General features: G+C 36.8%; 1 protein-coding gene and 1 pseudogene across 4 annotated transcripts; one reads left to right on the plus strand and one right to left on the minus strand.

Annotated features, from left to right (window-relative positions):
* Window positions 1–98: 98 nt before the first annotated feature.
* LOC103466428 (ubiquitin-conjugating enzyme E2 Q2-like) lies at window positions 99–13,054 on the minus strand. 2 transcript variants are annotated; one of them, XM_008411975.2, is made up of 13 exons: window positions 12,818–13,054; window positions 7,457–7,561; window positions 6,457–6,579; window positions 6,320–6,376; window positions 6,067–6,216; window positions 4,916–5,000; window positions 4,768–4,828; window positions 4,587–4,677; window positions 4,438–4,496; window positions 4,307–4,355; window positions 4,111–4,206; window positions 2,588–2,654; window positions 99–2,505 (listed from the first exon to the last, which is right to left on the minus strand). In XM_008411975.2, the coding sequence occupies exons 1-13, from the start codon at window positions 12,974–12,976 to the stop codon at window positions 2,474–2,476; spliced, it is 1,134 nt and encodes a 377-aa protein (XP_008410197.1). In that variant the 5' UTR covers window positions 12,977–13,054; the 3' UTR covers window positions 99–2,473. The 2 variants fall into 2 exon arrangements, with proteins under 2 accessions (XP_008410197.1, XP_008410196.1); XM_008411974.2 differs by having other exon boundaries at window positions 6,067–6,219.
* On the plus strand, window positions 13,054–18,691 carry LOC103466427 (UDP-glucuronosyltransferase 2C1 pseudogene; annotated as a pseudogene). Of its 2 annotated transcripts, XR_014087948.1 has the most exons (3): window positions 13,054–14,002; window positions 14,170–14,286; window positions 16,394–18,691. The product of XR_014087948.1 is annotated as a UDP-glucuronosyltransferase 2C1 pseudogene, transcript variant X2 (transcript). The 2 variants fall into 2 exon arrangements; XR_014087947.1 differs by lacking the exons at window positions 13,054–14,002; window positions 14,170–14,286 and adding an exon at window positions 14,302–15,138.
* The last annotated feature ends 3,709 nt before the right edge of the window (window positions 18,692–22,400 follow it).

The following is a 22,400-nucleotide window of genomic DNA, read 5'->3' on the forward strand; positions in this document are numbered from 1 at the left end:
ATTGATGCTTAGCTATCTGGATATATGCATATATAGTTTTTTATTAAATGCAGTTCTAATTTATCAAGACTCAAATTTTAAAAACAGAAAACATCAAATATTTTAAAATTCTTTATTCATAAACTTGATGCAAGTTTACAAATTGCTGTACATGGTCAAAATATCTTCAAATGGAAACTGAAAAATGAACAGAAAGTGGGGCGAGCCAAAAGCAAGATTCAATCGTCTCTGTTGGTGATTCAAACAAATTCAAAATTCAACGATAATCGAGAGAAAACGGATGTTTCCGACACAGTCCAGATCGGGAAGCTTGGAGACGTGATCACTTCCTATCCGTCAGCCTCCTGTAACATCTGTGATCAGCGTTTCGGCTTTTTTTTTTTTTTTTTTTAGGAGGCATTCTCCCAGACGAATGAAGACTTTGCAGCTAAAGTTGTTGGTAAAAATGCCAAAAAGATCCACGGCGTGAAAATCCTGGTGAGAAACTCTCCCCCAAACAAATGCAACAACAGAATATGGAGCGAGATTTTTTATTTTCTTTCGTCTCTCCGACCTGAAAATATGAACCTCGCGTGTTCCTATAGCGCTTCTCCAAGACCAGCTATGCAAACGACCTGGAAACATTTGATTGCACACCAAAACTGGGAGTAAACAAAGCAAATATTACAGTGGATATCGAAGAAGAGGTACGTCATGCTACAGAAATCCCCACGCTCCCTCCGTCAGCGTCTTCAACTGAATTAAAGACGAAAATAAAAGTTTTTCTAAAAATATTTAGTTTCTTTTTGTTCAGCCAGAAAACCAGATAACTCGACACAAATATGCACGAACCTTCGCGCAAGAGTCGCTGGTTACCTGAGTTGCCTTTAAGACTTACTTTTGCAGACAGTGTTAGCAAATAAACTGCAAGAGAACCATCAGATTGAGTTCAGTGTGTTACAGGAGGGCAAAATGTTTGAATTTCATCAGGATTTTTAGATTTACGTCAGATTACCAACCCCTCTCTAACTGTAACATACAAAAAAAAACACATTTATGTAACATTCTGGAGACAAAACGCTTCTGGAAACAGAAAAGCTGACAAGGTGTGGCTATTAAACAGGAAACCAAGAGGTTTTAATAGAGAAAGTGATAAAAGGATCAGAGGAAACTGGCAATAAATGGTTCAATTTGTTTTTCATTTCTGAAGACGTTTAGTGCATTTGAAGTAAGTTCAGTTTGAGTTTTTATGGTTTAATCTGGGCACAATCTGTTGGACTGTATAAAAGCCAACAGGCTCAAACAGCAATAAGAGCTACAATATGTTTAAGTAGAGGATAATTCAAGGTTTCTGTGATTAAATGTCAGATTTAAGCATTTAATGCCCACTTTCCACTTTTACCAACAACAAATAAGTCAAACACCACCAGGACATGTGAATAATATTTACTGTGAATATTTAGGCAGAAATTGATCTAAAATAGCTTATTTAGTTATTTAGGGAGGAACTTTCTGTTTCTTTTCACTCTTCTGAGTGCAGAAGAGTGAAAAGAAAGAGATTACAATGTTTTGGTTAACTTTGAACTGAATTAAGAGTGGACTCATTTAATAGCCACACTTTGTTGGGGGAAAAAAAACACAAAAAAAAACAACAAAACAACAAAAGTCTTCAGTTTTCTACGCAGAGCCGATTCCAGCTCAAAGAAAAAGATGCGAATGAAAACGACATGCTGCCAATTCTGAGCTGAAAAGATGAAACGTCCACAGAAACAAGGCAGAATGTAAAATATCTTGTCATCACATGTAATCTTCCCATTCGGCTGATCTTCGGTCAGAAACACTGAAGCTTTTTTTATTCTACACTTCACACATTTTGAAAAGAGGAGCAGTTCTTCTCGGCTTTAAGATACGCTCCCAACATCTTTTATTGTCTAGGATGCTCAAATAACAAAAAAAATAAAGTTTTCAAACAATGTCTAAAAACAATATATGCATTTTATGTACCTGTTAATTTCCAAAAGAAAAGAAAAACATAAAAATTAAATCAAATCACAGTTAATTTAAAAACTGGTGCAATGAGGTGCCACTTCAAGAGCTTCGGTTTTGATCTTTTTTTAAAAAAAAAGAAGAAAAACGTCATTTAGACAAGAGGGAAACTGACTGTGGGGCTCCACTTCGCCAAAGCAGCTAAAGAAAAAGTATTTCCTCACATCTAAAGGAAGAAAAATCTTTTTTTTTTTTCCTCCCCAAAACAAGAGAACATTTAGAAAACGGGACGAGCGTTGCCGTCACCTTCTCCTCCTCACTGAAGCTCCGAGGGGAGGAGAGAGGGGAACCAAACCAGAGTTTAGTTTTTCCAGGAGAATACTTATCAAATGAGGCAGCGAGATGGTTTCTGTGAGAAAGATGATATATTCCCAGTAAGTCAGAGAGGGAAAATATTCTGAATAAAACAAGCTGACGTGTTCCCAGTGCATAGTGGTGGCAGCAGCTCTTATCCGTCCTCTTTAGGTGGCGTGTACCAGCCTGGAACAACAACAAACAAAAGAAAAGATTGGAGGTGGATGTTTATAAAAACTAATCAAGACTCTAATTATTTTTAACATACCGTTCTTTTCATGAATCTGCACCAGGGATTTGTACGACTGTTGTGCTCTGGCAAGATTGTACTGGTTCTAAAACACAAATGGCAAAAATTAAAACTCCTAAATATTCATCCTGCTTTCTGTAAACTGATTGTTGTTTTCTGTGGTAGACAAACTAAAATCAATGCATCATCGTGAATTAGGAGGAAAATCAAACCACCTTGTTTTAGGCTTAGTCCAAACATAACCAGACATCTGGGAAAACTAATATATTTATATGCGTTTTGGCTTGAGAAAAATCATCAAGTCTTATTTATAAAAACTACGGCAGGACAATAAATCAGTAACAATATATTTTGAAATAACGACGTGATCAGTATCAATAGATAATACATCTGATCAATAATTTCACTGAGATCAGATCCAGAACCACACGGCATTCTGGGGGATGTAGGCTTTAGAGGAAAGATTTCATCAGATTTCATAGCGAGTTAAGCCAAGTTGGTGGAATCAACTCACTCACTCTTTGGTTACCTAGCAACTCACTCACTCTTTGGTTACCTAGCAACTCACTCACTCTTTGGTTACCTGGCAACAACCAGTTCAGTAATTTGCGGAGCAGCAGTTTCAGTTGCTTAAAAAGAAAACGTAGTGGAGCAAAAACTGAGGATAAAACCAGAAAGGTCACACACACCACCAGCTTGGCAGCATTTCAGACATTAAAATAAAATAAAATAAAACAAATCAAATTTATATGAACCAATATGAAACACTTATGTTGTGATATGTTTTCCAGCCATATTGTCCGTCTCTAATAAAAACTCCAAACAAAAGTGAAGATTTGATAAAAATTCATAACAGCTTCAACATGATTCCAACAGACATTGTGCTGTGGTTCATTAATTTCATATGTTAATATGCTGTTTAAAATATTTAAACTAATTTCTCTGTCCACACCTGTGACCCTCTTGTCGCCATGTTTGACTTCTAACTGGAAGTTGTGGTTGTTCTGGAGCCATCTGATTGGCTGACATAGGTTTCAGCTACACTGCCCCCTATGGGTTTGGCATGTTTAAAACAACTCTCAGCTGCAGATTTCTGTGGATTCATGTGGATGGAAACCTTTCTAAAGCCGATCCTGTGTACGGTATTTTTATTTTTTTTAAAACAATGTGGGTAAGATATTTGCTTTTACAAAAGCCAGGTTATGTTTGAATGAGGTTTTGAATGTTTGGCTGCTGCTAGAGAACAAACCGACCACATTTCCTCGCTCCGCTAATTTCTTCTACTACTCTCCAACCTGCATTATTTGCTGTTATTTGAACTCTTAGCTGTACAATTTCCTCTCCATAGAAGCTACATCTGGTCTGGCGTTCTGTTGGGCTCTGGGTTTCTTTAAGAGACAACCAGGCATTGTTTGATAACTAGGTTTAATGTGAATATATGCAATATAAATAAATTGAATTAAATCCTGACTGTTTAAAGATGAACAACTTGAAAGTCCAAAGCTTAGTTTTTAGGGCACTGACTCATGATGACACCGTACCTTATTGGCTCCAAACTGCACTCTGGCTTTGCCTTTAACCAGAGTTGCATTTATCTGCATAATAACAGATTCTATTGAATAGGCACTGCTCCAGCCCTGAAAACACACACACACACACACACATCACTAAATGAATACAGCTCTCCAACCACCAGAGATGAAACTCATAAACACTGTAAGAGACTTGTGAACATACCTGTTTTGTGAGAAGTTCCATGCACAACGCTCCTCCTCCTAGAACATAGCTGAAAACAAACATCATCCATGTTTTTAATTAATGAATACTTTGTAAAGATATGAACAGCATAACTATAACAGCAAACTTACCCTCCAGAAAGCACAGGAGAGACAACCCGTACAAAAGGAGGGTCAAAAGGAAAATTATCCTGTCAGGCAGCAGAGAAAAAGGTCAGTTTTGAGAAATCATTTCCACCCTTCACCCACTAAGAAAATACAAATGTTTCCTCCTGACTCACTTTATAAGAGAAATTGAGCAGAATGAAGTCCACTCCTTCCTTTTCTTTTAAAACCTGCAAGTCGCTATGCAATGGACTATCTGGATCTACCCTGAACAGAAGCACAAGTCAGATCCAGCAGATTAGAGAAGCTTATCAGAGGCAGATCAGTTTAAAAAAACAAGCCAAAGGTAGAACTTACTTCCTTAACTTGACATGCCATTCATAAAGGCTGTCATTGACTAGTTCGACTGAATAAATACCTGAGAAATTGGCAGGAAAAAAGTTAATTCACTTTCTTCAAAGCGTTAGAATAAAAGTTACAGTGAGTGAACGATGGGCGTGTTTACCGGTCTTGTAACTCTGCGACCTGTAGATCTCCCTGAGTTCCTTCATTAAGCGATCCGAGGCTTGAACTGAACCAGAAACGGCACCCTGCAATTTAATTAAGTAGCTAATTAAAGGGTTTCAAAACAGAGGGGTACGCAGTTCTTAGATATCAACTCCAGAAAGGAGATTACCATGTCTGAGTACAATGAGTTATTATTGGAGGTGAGAAGAGTACTCACTCAGAAACTGTACTCAAGTAAGAGTAGAACCACTTCAACATGCAATTACTCAAGGTAGAGTAAAAAAGTGGGAAAAGGGCGACTTAAGTACAGAGTAACTTCATTTAATACTTAAAAATTACATCATCAGACTGATCAAAATATACAGCTTTTAGAGACCAAATTTAAAAGAATTCATATAAATAACACAATTACAAATGAGGCTGGACAATAAATCAATAACATCTATTGAGATAAACATATGATCAATATCAACAGATACCTTTTGTAAAAATATTCTGTATTTTCACAGGACTCTGTTTCAGATTAACAGGGTTGGTGGCATTAACCAGCTCACTCGCTCTTTGGTTGCCTAGCAACTCATTCATTCTGTGGTTGCCTAGCAACAACCTGCTGAGTAACTGCCACAGCAGCAGTTTAACGTTTTTTGGCACTGTGCTTCATAACTGCTGAAAAATAAACAACGGTGTGGAGTGAAAACTGTGGATAAAACTGGAAAATCTCACATCTATATATTAAAGTATAGTATAGTACAGGTAGTAATTACTATATTTTAAAATAATAATAAAAAAAAACCTCATCAATAATTATCACAAGCGTTGACTGGTATGCAATGCTTGTGATAAGTTTTAAGCCCTATTGTCCAGTCCTACAAAATCAGGCGAAAGAGAAAATTCTTTCATTTTAAAACTTTAACAGGAATTGCAGTTGTTTGCCTGGTAAATTTTAGGTTAAAACTTAATTATTCTCCACATTGGGTAGAGAATCCAGAAATTTTGGTCAAGTAGGAGTAGCGATAATTCATAATAAGATTACTCAAGTACAGCGTACATTTTTTTCAAAAAGTTATTCAGTAAATGTAACTGAGTACAACATTTAGCCAGTTACTGGTTTGTTTATGATAAAGTAACAATAACAGACGAGGAACTTACATTCAAGTGATCTTGTCTCTGATTTTTACGTATTTTTTCCAAGATGGCCAGGTTTTCTTTCTCTATCCCGTCGTCTTCCGACTTTTTGCCCTCTGGGGGTTCCTCTTCTTTCATGTCGTAATGGTCCAGGTCTTGGTCCAGATCTATGTCCTGCTGCGACGGATTACAGCATTGAAACCAAGTTAGAAAATTAAATTAACTGGGTAAGACAGCGTCTCATAATGCAAAGTTGATCAGAAGTGTTTATAGGAACCTCTCCCATTTCCTCCTCCTCTTCCTCTTCAGATGTCACCTCATCTGTTGGCCCATGCTGTCGTAGAGTAAAATAATGCGCGTTAACGAACCGAATTTCTGATTCTGACAAACACGGCTCTCGTTTTCTGAGCCCACCTTGCGCTCTTGTGTAATCGGGCAAGCAGGTAGAGGCTGGTCCAGCATTTCCACATCTGGATGTTGTGGCAGATTGTAAAGCCGACAGAGATCACAAATAAGCCGCTTCAGTTGCTGAAGAAGCTGGAAAGGACAAAAAGATAACAGGGTGTTAATACAAGGAAAATAATTGAAATCATATTTTTATAGCGCCAATTCACAACAAAGGTTGTCTTAAGGGACTTTATAAATAACCAGTGTTTAAATTGGGAAGATACATAGGAACATTTGTTAATAAAAACATTTCAAGATCCTATTAAAGGGGCAGTACTGTGGCCCACAGTGCCATTTTATGGCAGAATAAAGTAACTATGTTAACTTCAGTTGTTATAAAAATGATGTATATCAAATATCACTTAAAAGAAAATTTACTTCGTAATTTAATAAATGATAATTGGGCCTCTGCCTCTTTAAGAAACGCATGTTCTTTCTGAAACTCCACCTTCAGGAAGTCATTACATTGCTCCTCTACTAACCCTTTAACAGTGTTAACAGTGTTTTCACCAGCATTTCACTGAGAAGTAGCTCCTATAATGATCTCAGCAGGTGCGCAGTTCAACCAGGTGTTTGCCAATTGCTGCTGGCTAGTCTGAAGAAGCTGAGTGGGGAGTCCTGGGGGAGGAGTCCTCTCTAAGGTGAAAACTCTGACGCTTGGAAACTGCAGCTCAGAGGAGGAGCTGCACCTCAAAGGCGGGGCTAGGTCCATCCAGGCATTTTGCACAGCTAAATGGTTGCCATGGAGATCAAAGAATTTCTCAAACATGCATGAAAAATCAAGGCATCACTCCAGGTATGTTTTTGATGAGGGAATACCATTATAACATGATATAAAGCTCAAAAAAGTTAATTTTACATAATACCACCCCTCTAAGCTGTGCTCTTAGTGCCTTAACACAGAATAAACACCAAACTGCAAATGAAAAGGTGAGATTCATTTTGCCTCTGATAGGAGGCAACGTACCAACGTGCTGCCTTTCCTAACATCCTCCAGGCGCTCCAATACTTCAGCCAGGCTGGGATCATCAGAGTCAACAAACCATATCGGGGGCGTTGAGGGGTATGATTCCTGTAAGAGAGGCAATAAGGGACAAATTTAGAGGCTGTTGTAAATTCATTGACGCGAATTTTACGATTTTGGCCGTTTCATTCCAGAGTTTTCAGGTTTAAAAATGTCATCTGCTGTTGGACATTTCATGCAGGCATTGGGAATATTAATAGTTTATTCTTGTGCTGTTAAACTAAACATTGCTGGACGATAAATTGTCCCTGAAGTTATTGTTTTAATATTGTTGTTTTAAGACAATTTTAAAGCAACATAATGGAACTGGGACCACAATGCAAAAGCGCATTCTCATCAATAAATTTTAAATTCTAATGAACATTTAGCACTGGAACTGGAAGACATTTTAAATATACAAAATAAATAAACTACACGACAAATAAAATGAATTATGAAGTCTATGTAAACAAACTGTCCTTCTAAAAAAGGGCTAATAGAGACCAAAACACCAAACTGGAAAGTTTTATTATCCAGTTTAATGCATTTCTAAGATTGTATGAAAAACCTAATTTTGAAAAATATGCAGTTGGTGTCATTTTTAAATCAAATTAGACATAATAATGGATAAATTAATCAATTCATAATAATAATAATATGTAATAATAATCATAGACACAACAGTAAAATAACGAAATAAACCGAAAGAGCAGAAATCATCAGATAGAAAAAGAAGATAGCAGATTACCAAAATAATTATTAGTTGCATTCTTAAAAATGCAACTAATAATCACTGAAAAATAAAACCTCCAAGCATGATTTCTCTAAGTTCTAATAAATAATCTGTCCCATTTTTTGCCCAAATCAGAGTCATAATCAACGGAAACAAAGCATATCATGTCTTCACTCTTAATTTTGTTAGAATTATAACTTCAGGGGTCGTTTTTGTTCTTTTCCACACTTTAGAATTAGAAAATTAGACTTTTGACTACAAATAAAAAACCCAGTAATGGTTTAGAAGTTGCACTGGTTGAGTCTCTGCACAGCATAGCAGGACATTATGTTAGGCTATTATTGGGTTATTTATGCTAATGAAGCTAATGCCAGGGGATTTTTCAAACTGTTTCGTTACAGTCTTAAATTATATTGACTTTGAATGTGGATATCATACAGATATAAAATAGTGTATAAACTGTTCTTTTTTGTTTTGTTATTAGATTTTCTTTAAGGATTAAGTGTCCAGTTTAAATTTTATTGTGTGCTTTTCAGGGACCAAAATTGTGGTTTGAAGTAAAGATGGTGACATTTACATAAAACTAGTCAAGGTTTATTTCAAACCAAATGTTCCAGCCCACATAGCCGCCCACTGAACGCGATGATTCGGCCTCAGTGTGAGGTAGAGAAATAACACCTCCAGCATGAATGACAAGAGGCTCCGAAGCTGCAATTAGATCTGTAGTTTCAGCAAACTTCTGTTTACGCTGGGCGAGAAAAAGCTTCAGGCTGAATGTGAAGACGTCACTGAAACAACGCAGCATCAGTTACGAACGAAGTCGATTTATACGTCTAATCCAGATTAAATATAGATAAAAACTGCAGAGCTACAAGAGTTAAAAATAGACTCTGATCTGAAATATGCCTTTTAATAAACCTTAAAAGTTCTGTTATTTTTTAACAAAACACCAGAATGATGTGGAGAAACAGCAGCAGCTGCGTCGAGGTTTTATTTGTTCGGAGTTTCATCTTGAGTCAGCCTGAATGCTTTGTGTCAGGAAACTGACCGACCGACGCGTTTTAAAAAGACGACATGGTTTGAGGAGAATTGAAAACTCAAATGTTTCAAAGAACTGATGGAATTAAACTGTGTGAATCCACATTGTAACACAGTGGTGACCAAATTTTTACTAAAACTGGCAAATCAAAACTACTGGCTGGTCACAAAATTCACTAAATTTAAACCTTTTCTTTTACATTTTCAATAATAACTTTTTTAGTAAAATCTGAATATCATTAATGATCCACAACATAAAAAGGGCATCAGACTGTTGTCTTGTTAAAAGCAAAAACAACGAATGTTTTCTTTCCTATTTTTTCAAACGGAGGTTTTTCCCCGCTGACGATGCCTGTAATTAGATTTTCTGCATTGATTATGAATATGGGTATAAATATCTAGGGTTTTTGGGGGGTTGACATTGAGGAGCTGGGATGGGTTTGTTTTCTAGCTTTATTTTAATTTAATTTTCTTTTTCCTTTAGTTCATGAAGCAGGGAAAAAAGGGCTTGAACTGGTCCACTGTAATTTTTTTAAATGTATTTTTTATGCATCATTTCATCAGTATTGCTAAGTGTATTTATAGCTGTATATGTATAACTAGAACTGTATATTGTAATTCATTTTTTTTTCTGATTGGCTCAAACATTTTTCATAAAAAGAAAAACTGACAATTCAAAAATGTTTTGTTGCCATTCTTAACTTTCAGTCAGGACTTTTAAAAAATAATTTAAAGGGCCACAAATGGCCCACAGCCCACACTTTGGACACCCCTGTGGCAGTACAATGACTAAATAACCTTAAATTGTTAAAGTTTTACAGCTTAAATATTTCAAACAAGGCCTGTTAAATGATCAAATTACAGATGAAGATAATTAATGCTGCACTTAGGGCATAATACATTTAGATTTAAATACAAAAGACGTCTGCAAAATCTGCAAGTTCAGAGCTTGATTTTAAAGTTACTTTTCAGTTTTGAGTACAACTTAATCTATTTAGTCTGACATCAAACATGAAGTCAGCCCACAGTTTTCACAATTACGCACACGTTTGTTCTACATGTCTGTGGTTTTAAGCGCTGTCGATGATCAACGGAAAAGGAAAACATGAGACTGAAATAGGTCAAAATATGCCTCCTGTAACAAAAACGATTAAATTCAGTGAAAATGGCAGCAAGCTTTTAATAATTTGGGGGCTTGTCTTCATATTTTTGGTGACAATTTAATTTCATGTAATTAGAGAAATAATAACAGCCTTCAGTGAGTCAGACCCTTTTTTGCAAACCCCCTTGCATTATGTATTCTTGCAGATTTGCCAGGCTGTAAATATGATGACAGTGTTATCAAAACTCACACAGTTATTACACAAAATATTACAGTTACATTTCTGTTTTGTTACCATCCCGTACATTTACCAGATAAAGCAGAAAAAAGGAAACATCTTAAACATTTTGCTGCTTGTTTGGGATCAAATCATGTCAGTAGTTCGACTTAAAAGGCAGATTGGTCGTATTTTTCTGGCTCAGAGTTAAATAATGTGGCCAAAGCACTTCTGACTGCATAACTGGAACCGATCTGAAGAAACGATCAGATCACTGACGGTTTTATAGCCTGAGCATCTCAAATGATTGAGAAAAATCAGAGAATTTCAACACGAACAGCCTTGAACAACATTAGGTTTGCACAATGCAGAGTAAAGCTTTTATCGTAATATTTCTTTGTGCAGAATCAACACCCCTGAGAACTGCTTGGGCAGCGATCTCACTGCTAGGAAGCAACAAACAACTTAATCAGAAAGAGATTGAAATCAGCTAATTTAACCTAAAACAAAACCCCTATCAGTATGAACCAGAAACATCACCCAGAATGGCTAATGTGTAATAGCTTTTATGCGTTTTATTCTGACGTTTTTATATGATTTTTTCAGTCCTTTTGGTCAGTTTTAATGTTGTAAAAGTGCTTATAAATAAAGTTGCCTTTATTTATATCAGGTAATTTTAAATACAGACTCAAACTCTCTGCGTGAACACTAATAAATGCTAAATCTTAGAGCATTAGGAAACATTTCAAAGTGTCATTAAGATGTTTTGTTAGTCATTAAGACGTTTTTCCTTATATAGGAGACAATAAAACAAATATTTTTAATGGACTTGAGATCCTAAATTGTGTTAATGAATGTTATTCCAAAAATCCATGTGGGCTTTTCCTTATTCTGTATTTATTTTTGTATGGCTAAATTGATTAGGTTTAAATTTTGACATTCTAAACCAATGTCAAAATTAAATAAAGTTATAAAGCTGATACACAAAATGTGCTATACAAATAAATTTGCCAAATATAGTTTTATGCATCCAATTGTGTTAATTAAAAAAAGAACAACAATAATGTCATGTAATATATATATATATAGTTTTGTCCCTAACACATCTAATTGTTAACAACTATAGTAAGAAACTAATAGTTATGCAATTGTGCAAACATTTACCTCTGGGAGCTCCCAGCAAACCTGGTCTAACACAAACCAAAGCTCCACCTTTTCCTTTCAACAGCCTCGTTATTTAACGAGCCAAATGTGCACCAGAAACACAAAATTGAGCCGCATCAACTACCTGTGATCTCAAAACAAGACCGTGTTCCCCCCAAAAACCCAGTGAAAGCTGAACTGCGTGTGCGCATTTGTGCAGAGAAACGAGGATGTGGTCAGGATGTCAGAGAGCTTCTTCATCTGTGCTACCTGAAGCATACAAAAACAACTGCTGTGACAACGGGGACATCCAGTTCTTACACCTGTCATCTACACTTATGGGATTTTAAGCGCTTTTAGTTTGAAAGCGACTAAAAAGCCATAAAAATATAGAGGGGAAAATGGGATATGATAACTGGTGACGTGCTAGGAGACACGTTCTTTGTGTCCTCAAATAAATACAACCAGAAAATAATTCATTAAACGTGTGTGTGGCATCTAATCGTTTCCGTAAAATTTTAAGGTGTTAAAGTAACAGCCGTGACAAAAAGTTGGCTAATAGGATCAGTCTATTTACTGGAAAGGTAGAAAACAACATTCCATTAAACCGCTTCTGGACGTTACGTCTGGTTACGACGTATTCGTTAAAAATGTTTTCCAAAATCTTCTTACAAGGTGAGAGGCTTCTATAACAAAAGCAACTCGTTTATTAATCAAACTAAATCAATTTATATTAAAATAAAGTTGGAACGTGTTGTATTAGAGGTGGTAACGCAGTTATTTTGGCTAACAGGCAAGCTAGCGTTACTTTCAGTTAATATGCTAGCAAAAAAAAGCTACCGCAGCGTCGTTACTACCAAACGTTTTGGTAGCATTCTCTGCATTTAAAAAGTGAATTCAACTATTTCACGGTATCATCTCCTTCTTACAACGCGTTGAATATTTTAATTATATATCGTCAAATGTAAAAAATAAAAAAAAAGAAACAAAAGCGAACATTAAACTCGCAGTTGCGTTTGTAAACACGGTTGGTTCGGAGGAGTGATTCGGTTTCAGATGATAGTCAGGTCGCTAGTCTGGCCTCAAACTCACCGTGATGTTGCAGTGGATGATCAGCAGCTTCTCTCTTGTTACGTTGAATTGGCAGCTTAGTTCGTCTGGTTTCCAGTCTATTATTCGAAACCGCTCGTGATTTGGGTCAAAAATCGACTCCAGAAACTTCAGCTCGGCCTTCAGCCCCGAAACCGACATCTTCTGTTCATCTCAAAGCACCAGGCCGCTGGCGGAGGGGAAGTCAGGGCGGAATGCGACCGCGCAGTGGAGTCGGTTCTTCGGATCTCGCATATTAGCGTGAGAACAACAACAAAGAGCCGGAGACTGAACTGAAAACCATTAATAAGTTGCGCATTTTCCCCACATACTTTACGCATTATTTTAGCAAAAAATAATTTTGGGTAATTTCATATATAATCTGTCTGTTCTAGAAGTAGTGTTTATTAAAATGACAGCTTAGCAAAAACAATAATAGTAATAATTAAACATTGAATAGGGAAATGCAATAAATAGAACCTTGAAGTTCTATTTATTGTTTTAATCCAATGTAGACATATTATGTTTCCCATAGTCCAAAAACATGACTGTTAGGCAGGGCCGGATTTATGAAGATGTCGGCCCCTGGGCTGGAGTCATATTTGGTGCCCAATCTATGGGCCCCAAAATTAACATAATTAGTTTTGGAGCTATACAACACCTGCTGTCAGTCAAGACATCACTAAAATAGGATATGCCTGACAAAGTGAAGTATAGCATAAAATAATCAAAAGCTAGACATTATGCCAAGATCCAAAGAAATTCAGAAACATATGAGAAAGAAAATAATTGAGGTTTGGGACTGCAGTGAATCACAATGAGAGCTATTATTCACAAATTGTGAAGACATGGAACAGTGGTGAACCTTCCCAGGAGTGCCGAACCAACTAAAATTATCCCAAGAGCGAAGCAGAATCATCCAAGAGGTCACAAAAGACTCCACAACAACATCCAAAGAACTGCAGGCCTCACTTGCCTCAGCACAGGTCAGAGTTCATGCCTCTACCATAAGGAGAAGAGTGGATAAAATGGCCTGCATGGCAGACAAAAACCACTGTTGAGCAAAAAGAACATTAAGGTTCATTTCAATTTTTCCACGACACATCTTTATGATTCTCAAGACTTTTGGAAAAACATTTTGCAAAACTTTCTGCGGACTGACAAGACCAACAGTGAAGTCTTTGTAAGGTATGTGTCCTTTGTAAGGTATGTGTCCTGTTGCATTTGTATTAAAGTAATACCACATTTCAGAAAAATAACATCATACCAACAGTAAAACTTGATCCTGCTTATCACAGCAACTTGCTGTGATAAATGGAACCATGAATTCTGCTTTCAATCTAAAAATCCTGAAGGAAAACATCCGGCCATCTGTTCGTGATGTCAAGTTGATTAATCCAAAACACACTGGCAAGTCCACCTCTGAACAAAATGAAGATTTTTGGAGTGGCCTAGTCAAAGTCCTGACCCAGGTACCTTTTATATGTTGTGGCATGACCAAAAAAAGGCCTTTCTTTTCAAAAATGCAATGATTAATGGGCCAAAATTCCTCCATAGTTCTGTAAAACAAAATGATAATTAAAAAAATCTTTTAAGTTATCGCAAATTATTAAATTTGTTACAGCTAAGGGTGGCCCAACCATTTATTAAGTTTAGTGGACAATCACTTCTTCACACAGACCATGCAGGTTACCTGCATTTAAAAATTACATTTTGTGTTTACTTTTGTTGTCTTTGACTGACTATTAAACTGGTTTGATGTTCTGAAACACTGAAGTGACAAACATGCAAAAAATGAGGAAATCAGGAAGGGGGCAAACACTTTTTCACACCTCTGTTGCTCAGAACACAAAAAGTACTATTATGTATGATATAGTTCACCAAACAAAACCCTAAAAATAAAAATAAAACCAGCATTGATACTTATTTGGAGGGAACCTGGAGAATAATTTCCTTATTTTTTTCCAGCATAACTCAAAATGCTGTGTAATCCAAATTATTTATATAAATGAACATTTTAAAAGCATATTTAATAACCTTGTTTAACTGAAAGTACTGTAACAACAGATCAGATCAGTTTAACCGGAAGCTGCTCTGACGTGACACCAGAAGGCGCCACAGATTAATCTGTTCCGTGTTCTGTGTGAAACAAAACATGAACCACTGTGACAGTTCAATGACCAATGTACACATTTCATAACACAACTATCACAGCGTATGTGACGTTTGACTACAAGACACACAAACAGAGTGTGGGCAGACAAGGAGGAGAACAAAGTGTTTTCTCTTCAGCTGCTGTTCATGAAGATAAAAACCTGATTCAGGTAAGAATATTAAATAAAATAAAAAACTAAGTAAAGTTACCATGAAACGTGCGTCGGTTTAGTGCACACATCTTATGCAAGAGTTAAAGTCCAATGCATCATAAAACACGTTCATGGAAACAATTGTTTGTGTGCCTTCAAATAGGATTATTTTAACTGTCTCATATGTGTAATTTGTTCTTGTGTTGAAAGTTAGAGCAGTTATTATTCTCACTTTACAATATTTGAATACGAGTTAAGTTACAGTAGGGTTGAACAGCAAAAATGTCAGTAAAACTTAAACATCCAAAACCTTATTTATATCCCTGGAATGTAAAAAAACTAAAATAAAATACATTACAACCACAAATTAAAATGATTTTTACTGGGGTTATATTTGATTAGAACAACAAAGTGTATATACTTAATATACTTGTTAACTGGAAAAACATTTCACTTTTCTTCTTTACCATTATTTTCTACTTTCTTGTGTCCTATCACATGACATATAATAAAAAAACACAGTTGTGTTGTAATGTAATAAAATGTGGAAGGTTCCAAGCAGAAGTGGGCAGACTATCTGAAAATTATACACAAGTACGAGTAACATTTCTTCAACATATCTTTACTCAAGTAAAAATAAAAAGTAGTCGTCCAAGAAATTACTCAAGTACAGCAAATTGGTAAATTGGCTACTCAAATACTGAGTAAATGATCAAAAGATTAATCATTTAATATTTAAAAATGACATAATCAGACAGACCAAAATCAAAAGTTATGTGGATGTTTTTGGTATTTTAAGGACTAAAACATTTAATATAAATAACATACAGATATTTTTTTCAGTATGAAACTTATGAAACTTTTAACAAAAACTGTAGATGCGTGTCTGTGTCGAACACACACATCTAGCCATTCATCTTGGCCAGCTAAGCCAAGATGAATGGCACCAACTAACTCGCTCACTCTTTGGTTACCTAGCAACTCACTTTTACCTAGCAACTCACTAACTTTTACCTAGCAACAACCTGCTGAGTAACTTGTGGAGAAATTGTAAGGTTTCACCACTGTGCCTTAAACTCCTCAAAAATAATTATGTGAAGAAATGTAACGTCTGATATGAAAAACTTATATTGTGATATTCTGCCATATTATTTAGCTTTACAAGTGATACAGGTCACAGTCACTGATATTTTTTAAAGGGTAATTTCTACCAAGGCATAGAGAGGAGAGAGAACATGTCCCTTCACTGACTTCATTTCCTCTATTTTTGAAGGTATTCTGCGATCAGCATGAAGATGCCTCATTCCTCTTTCCTCACCTTTATGTTGCTCTTAGTGCAACTATCAGTTGCATCAGGGGGCAAAATTCTGGTGTTCCCATTGGACGGAAGCCACTGGGTAAACATGAAAGTGATCATAGAGGAACTGCATGCCAGGGGCCACGAGATCACGGTGCTTCGGCCCTCTGATAGCTGGTATATCGAGGAAAAGTCCCCCCTCTACACCTCTGTCACTCTTCCCTGCCGTGGGGGATTTGAGGAAAACTTTGACGTGTACTTATCTCGACAGCTGGAGATTCGGCTTCAAATAAAACCTGAATCATTTTGGTCCAACATCTGGACTCACATGCAAATGGAGTGGGTGCTATTAGACCAGTTCTCCCAGTTTCATAAGAAAGTGGGGGATGTAATTACACACATGTTTGAGAATGAGGATCTGATGCAGTCTTTGGACGCTGCCAAATATGACTTGGTCCTGACAGACCCTGGCATCGGTGGAGGTGCAATGTTGGCGCGCAAGCTACAACTTCCTCTGGTGTTTAATGTCCGATGGACCATCCAGGGTGAAGCCCACTTCCTCATTGCTCCTTCACCTCTCTCATACATTCCCTTTACTGCAACCGAGCTCACAGATAAAATGACTTTCCCTCAGAGATTAAAGAACGTCTTGAGTTACGTTGTAGGGAAGCTCACTCTATCGTACATCTCAGAACCTGCCTACAAACCAATCGTCCAGCGGTTCTTTGGCCCTGATGTGGATTACTCAACGTTTTTCCTCGATGCCGATATCTGGCTCATGAGAAACGACTTTGTGTTTGAATTCCCGCGTCCAACAATGCCCAATGTCATCTACATAGGAGGGTTTCAGTGTAAGCCTTCTAAGTCCCTCCCTGCTGATCTGGAGGAGTTTGTCCAAAGCTCTGGAGATCACGGGATTGTTGTAATGACTCTAGGGACTTTGGTGAGCAACCTGCCTGAGGATATCTCTGAAGAGATCGCTGCAGCATTTGCCCAGCTGCCTCAGAAGGTTATTTGGAGGTATGTAGGACAAAAACCAAACAACCTGGGCAACAACACATTGCTAGTGAAGTGGCTGCCTCAAAATGACCTCTTAGGTCATCCTAAAACTCGAGTATTCATCACCCATGGAGGCACCAACGGCGTCCAGGAAGCGATTTACCACGGCGTTCCGGTGATTGGACTTCCTTTATTCTTTGATCAGCCAGATAATCTATCCAGGGTCAAGGCGAAGGGAGCAGCTGTCATCGTGGACATCGCCATGCTCAACAGGCATAGCTTCAAAGACACTCTGATGACAGTAATTTACAACTCCACCTATGGAGATAACATGCAGACTCTGTCTAAGCTGCACAAAGATCAGCCGGTGAAACCTCTGGATCAGGCTGTGTTTTGGATCGAGTACGTCATCAGACACAAAGGGGCCCGTCATCTGCAGACACACGCCCATAAAATGTCCTGGTTTGTTTACAACTCTGTTGATGTCTTCACTGCCTTGTTAGCAGCTGTTCTGCTTGTAACGATCATCTGGGTTTCAGTTGTTAGGTTGTTGTGGAAGAAGATTTTCACTGGGAGAAAAATTAAACATCACTAATGTAAAAATAAAAATGATTCTCAAGTGACATTTTTACTCATTTGTGATTTTACTGAACCCCCAGCATAAAGAGCTTAATTGAATTTTAGATATATATTTTTATATCTTCACATGGCAGAAAGGATACATTTATTGAAGACACAAAACTTGTTTCGATGACACTGTTTATGTATTACTTTTAATCAAGGTAGCAATATTGTGACATTTTGATCACGCTGTTCTAAGAGGAATTAGTTTTGTTCTGGGCTGTAAATCTTTGTTTATTCTTTATAACACACTCATTGTACCACATTTAACATATTGTGCGGAAATTCGGGGAATACATACAAAACAAATTTACAGCCATTATACGTCTTACAAAAAAAATCAATCCAAATACTACATAAAGTGGGATATTATAGTTAAACATCATGTAAAATGGAAACAAGTTGTCTCTTTTTGATGTTCTGAAAGTTAATTGATTATAAATTGACAATTAGGAAAGGGGCAAGACATTATAAGATATTATAGCTTCTACCTCCTCCTTTTCGAACAGAAAATATAAAATTTGCATGCAACATGGGCAAAATAATTAGTTTTACATTTTTATTTCTTTTGTTTCATTCTATTTGATTTTGTTTTCTTTTTTCTTGATTGTCTTTTCTGTCTGTTCGAAATAAATAAATACATAAAAACCTGTACTTTCCTACTCTTTTCTTGCTCTTTTGTCCTCTGGCACCCATACTAACCAGGGAATAATATTGTTACATTTGAATAATTTTAATATACGTTACATTTCTAGACACCATTATCCATAATGCTACTCCCGTCGCTCATGTTTTTGTCTGCTATTGATGAATTTTATGTGGCACCCAGGATTATTTAGCTATTCAAGGTCACTCCATAAACAATTTATTTTATTCTGTGGTTTATTATTTATTTATAATCATTTTGATCATTTATGCTGTGACAGACTCATTGTAGTCTTACTTTTTACGTTTCCCCCTTTATTTTAGATCAGGAAAGAACATACTTTCTCCCCTAAGGAGAATGCAGGATATTCTTCATTTTATTTTCCTGTGTTCTTGAACACTTTTATTTCTATGTAATGTGGTGTGGCGACACTAGGTGGAAACTGATTTGGTGAACTTTTAGCTTTAATAGGTTGCCCAACAACGCCACCCTGGGAATATTTCCTTTGGTTTAAGGCACACAGGTTCTGTTATGCATTTAATTTAAAACATCTGAGACAGTTTCAAATGTATATAAAAAAACATTTATTAAATTCTTTTTTAAAATATTCTTTTTAAAACCAGTTTCTTTTAAGAATGAAACAAAAGAAATGAAGAAAAAACAAAAGAAAATAGAAGTGCAGTAGCTGAGGTAACCGGCCAGAGGGGCCCTATAGGGTTGGCACCCGCCAAAAAAACCCTTCAACACACCAGACGCAGTGAGACAACCCGAACTCAAGAATCACAGCACGCAGAAGAGGAAGACACCGTCACCACACCAACACCGCCACCGGACCTCAGCAACAGCAAAACAACAAAAGAGAAGCAATTAACCAATATAACAGTCTTAAACCCAATAAGAAAAACAATATCAGCCCGACTAAATAAAGAACAAAAAGGGCCGTAAACAAAACGAGTAAAGAAATAGAAATCAATCAACAATAGACAATGGAAATTAAAACATCAGGACCAGGCGTGGCCCGCTTGTCACGCCACAACAGGAGGTGAAATGGGTGCGCCGATGCCACACCCCAAACACGCTTCGATGAAGGCGGATAATGCCGCCGCAGTCCAACTTTAAAACAGATTGTGTGGAAGTCCGGGAGACGAACTCAGAGCAAAGCAGAGTAGATCGGAGCAGAACAGAGCAGCAATGGTCCAACTGTGGGGGGGGGGGGGGGGCTGCCGATCCAAACACGCACACACACACTCGCAGGAGGAGGAAGAGAAGGAGCGCAGCGCAGTGGCGCTTTACCACCAGAACATTAGCGCAACATGCACCAGCCATTGATTGGTTACTTTCCGCTGCCAGAGCCCACAGAACGCAAGCCACAGTGGGAGAGCAAAGACGACACATCCTGAATGAACGCCGCAACTCCTTATATACCACGCCCACCTTAACAACCGGAACTTCTCACCTGACAACCACCTGTGTGGAATTGGGTGCATTTCTATACCACTACATTGGTTTAAAAACTGGATTATGGAATAAACACAATTATTTTCTTGGACCAATATTTCATAAATACCTGCTGTTCTCTTTTGTGTTTTGCCCATTAATGAACTGCAGCAAGATGCTTTTGTTTTATACGCAGCAAACAAAATAGTTTTTTCCTCACAGTTCACAGCTATGATGGTGGTTGGGCCGTTCCTCTGGTGCCGTCTTCCTGTGATGCTGTCTGTGGCCAATGTTGCATGTGAGTGTGACACATTTGCATGCGTTTTCTGAATATTTTTTCTAATTCTTGACACAGAAGAATCAAGAGTATCGCTATTAAATCAACTGAATATGAAGAATCTGGTTATTTTGAGTTTTCACCTCTAAAATGTTAAACATTTTAGTCAAAAATGTCTAAGATGACATTTTTAAGAAACAATGCTAATTTAATTAGAAGATTAAATACATTTTACATTGTGGGTGCAAAGAAGAGAGACAAAGAAACATCTGAAAATGATGCAGATCTGGAAAAACTATGCATGAAATATACATCACAGGATGTCTAAAAATAATGGTATAACAGGTAAAAAGAACAGATTGAAAATAGTATTTTTATATCAAAACATCTGAGTAAGATATCTACAAAACATAATTAGAATTTTGAGTTGCACACTAAGAAATAATCAGTCATATTACATGAAATGGACACAAACATATTTATACAAAAAAACCTTTTTCGAAGTTAGCACATAGTAAAAATATCGTAAAAGTTTCTCCTGCCAGGAATTTTATATATTCTTAACCACACATGGCCTATCAATAATTAAATGTATGCACACATTTTCATAATTTCTTTTAAGATTTTTCGGCTCAGTCTAATTATTTTCTAGCCCTTGTGTTTGCGAACGGGGTCCAGCAGACCCCATATCACTTGTTTCAGCTGCATCAGCCCTCATAACCTCAAGGGTTAAAGATTCTGAAGCCTCTGCATTCTCTCCATTTTCTTGAGTCATTTTATTTTCTGGTGGGGATGAACACTGGGAGCCGATAAAACAGACCAGATAAAACAGGGTCAACCCAAGTGCTGTGTAGAATCCAGCTTGCTAAAAAACAGTCAAAAACAAAAACAATGTTATTGTGTTATTAGCACACAAAAAATATTCTTCATCTAAATTGTTAGTTTGTCCAAATCTCAGGAAAATATAAGGATTTCTTACCTCTGAGTAAGAATACCACAGCTGAGTTTTGGTCAGTGAGCCTGGCTCCAGAGATGAATTTGATGGTTTACACCATTTCTGAGGAGCAGCGTTCTCAATCAGTTCATACTTTCCTGGCCAATCAGTCTTTAGACAGGCGTAATAACGACCATCAATTAACACTAATATAACCCATGTTATGGATGGAACAAACATGATAATTAAGACTTCCCAGAAGGATTTCCATTTACTTTCACATGGACATTTACATGGACATGTCCATGACTTAAGTGAATAACTCGCGGCAAACATTAGTAAAAAAACTATAATTGCTGGAACAATAAAAACTACTAAACCATATTTAAGGTTGTGACTATAGTCACAAGGGCATGAAAACTCCACTTCCATCAGTTTCTCCAGAGTCAACTGGATAAATCCAAAACCTACACTAGCTCCCAGTGGACTGTTTTTTAACAATTCTGTCACCGTAGACAGCCAGTTCTTTTTCGGATCCATAGTTAACGATGTAACTGAAGAAAAACAAAGAGGGAAAAATCAAAATGAGGAAAAACTATAACAATTATTGTATTAGCATGTACAGTATATGGAAATAATTCAAAATTAGATTATTTTAATGCCTTCGGTGGTTATGTTCTCCTCCATCAGTCTGTTTTTTAGTAATCTATATAATGCGTTTCCACATTCACAGCTGAGTTTCCACAACTCAGCTGTGAATGGAGTAAATCGTCTTTTCAGTACTATTCAAATTTACTGAATGACTGCATTTTCAACCTGCTCCATAATTAATAGCTAGTTGAATGTCACCATGGCTCTTTAGCTAGAAATTTATTATTTTTAAAACTTGACCAAATTAGAGATGAAAATCACAGGAATCAGTGCTTCTATGAGGCATTTTTTTTTAAAGATAAAATATGAAGTTTATGATAGTAATTCACAATTTTAAACCTAATTCTGTAAATAAACACTAGCGATGTCATGATCAGTTATAATTTTAAAACACGGGTGTTGGAACAACCCGTTTGCA

The sequence above is a fragment of the Poecilia reticulata genome, chromosome 6 (genome assembly GCF_904066995.2).
Source record: "Poecilia reticulata chromosome 6, P_reticulata-male-v2, whole genome shotgun sequence".
Classification (NCBI taxonomy): domain Eukaryota; kingdom Metazoa; phylum Chordata; class Actinopteri; order Cyprinodontiformes; family Poeciliidae; genus Poecilia; species Poecilia reticulata.

What these genes read in the sequence shown, in the direction of transcription:
- LOC103466428 (XM_008411974.2), bottom strand. Translation starts at nt 12,976, where the DNA reads ATGTCGGTTTCGGGGCTGAAGGCCGAGCTGAAGTTTCTGGAGTCGATT. An exon ending in TTAGGAAAGGCAGCACGTTG is followed by an intron (nt 6,580 to 7,456) that starts GTACGTTGCCTC and finishes TGTCCTTTCCAG; the next exon opens with CTTCTTCAGCAACTGAAGCG. An exon ending in TGCAGTTTGGAGCCAATAAG is followed by an intron (nt 2,655 to 4,110) that starts GTACGGTGTCAT and finishes TTTGTGTTTTAG; the next exon opens with AACCAGTACAATCTTGCCAG.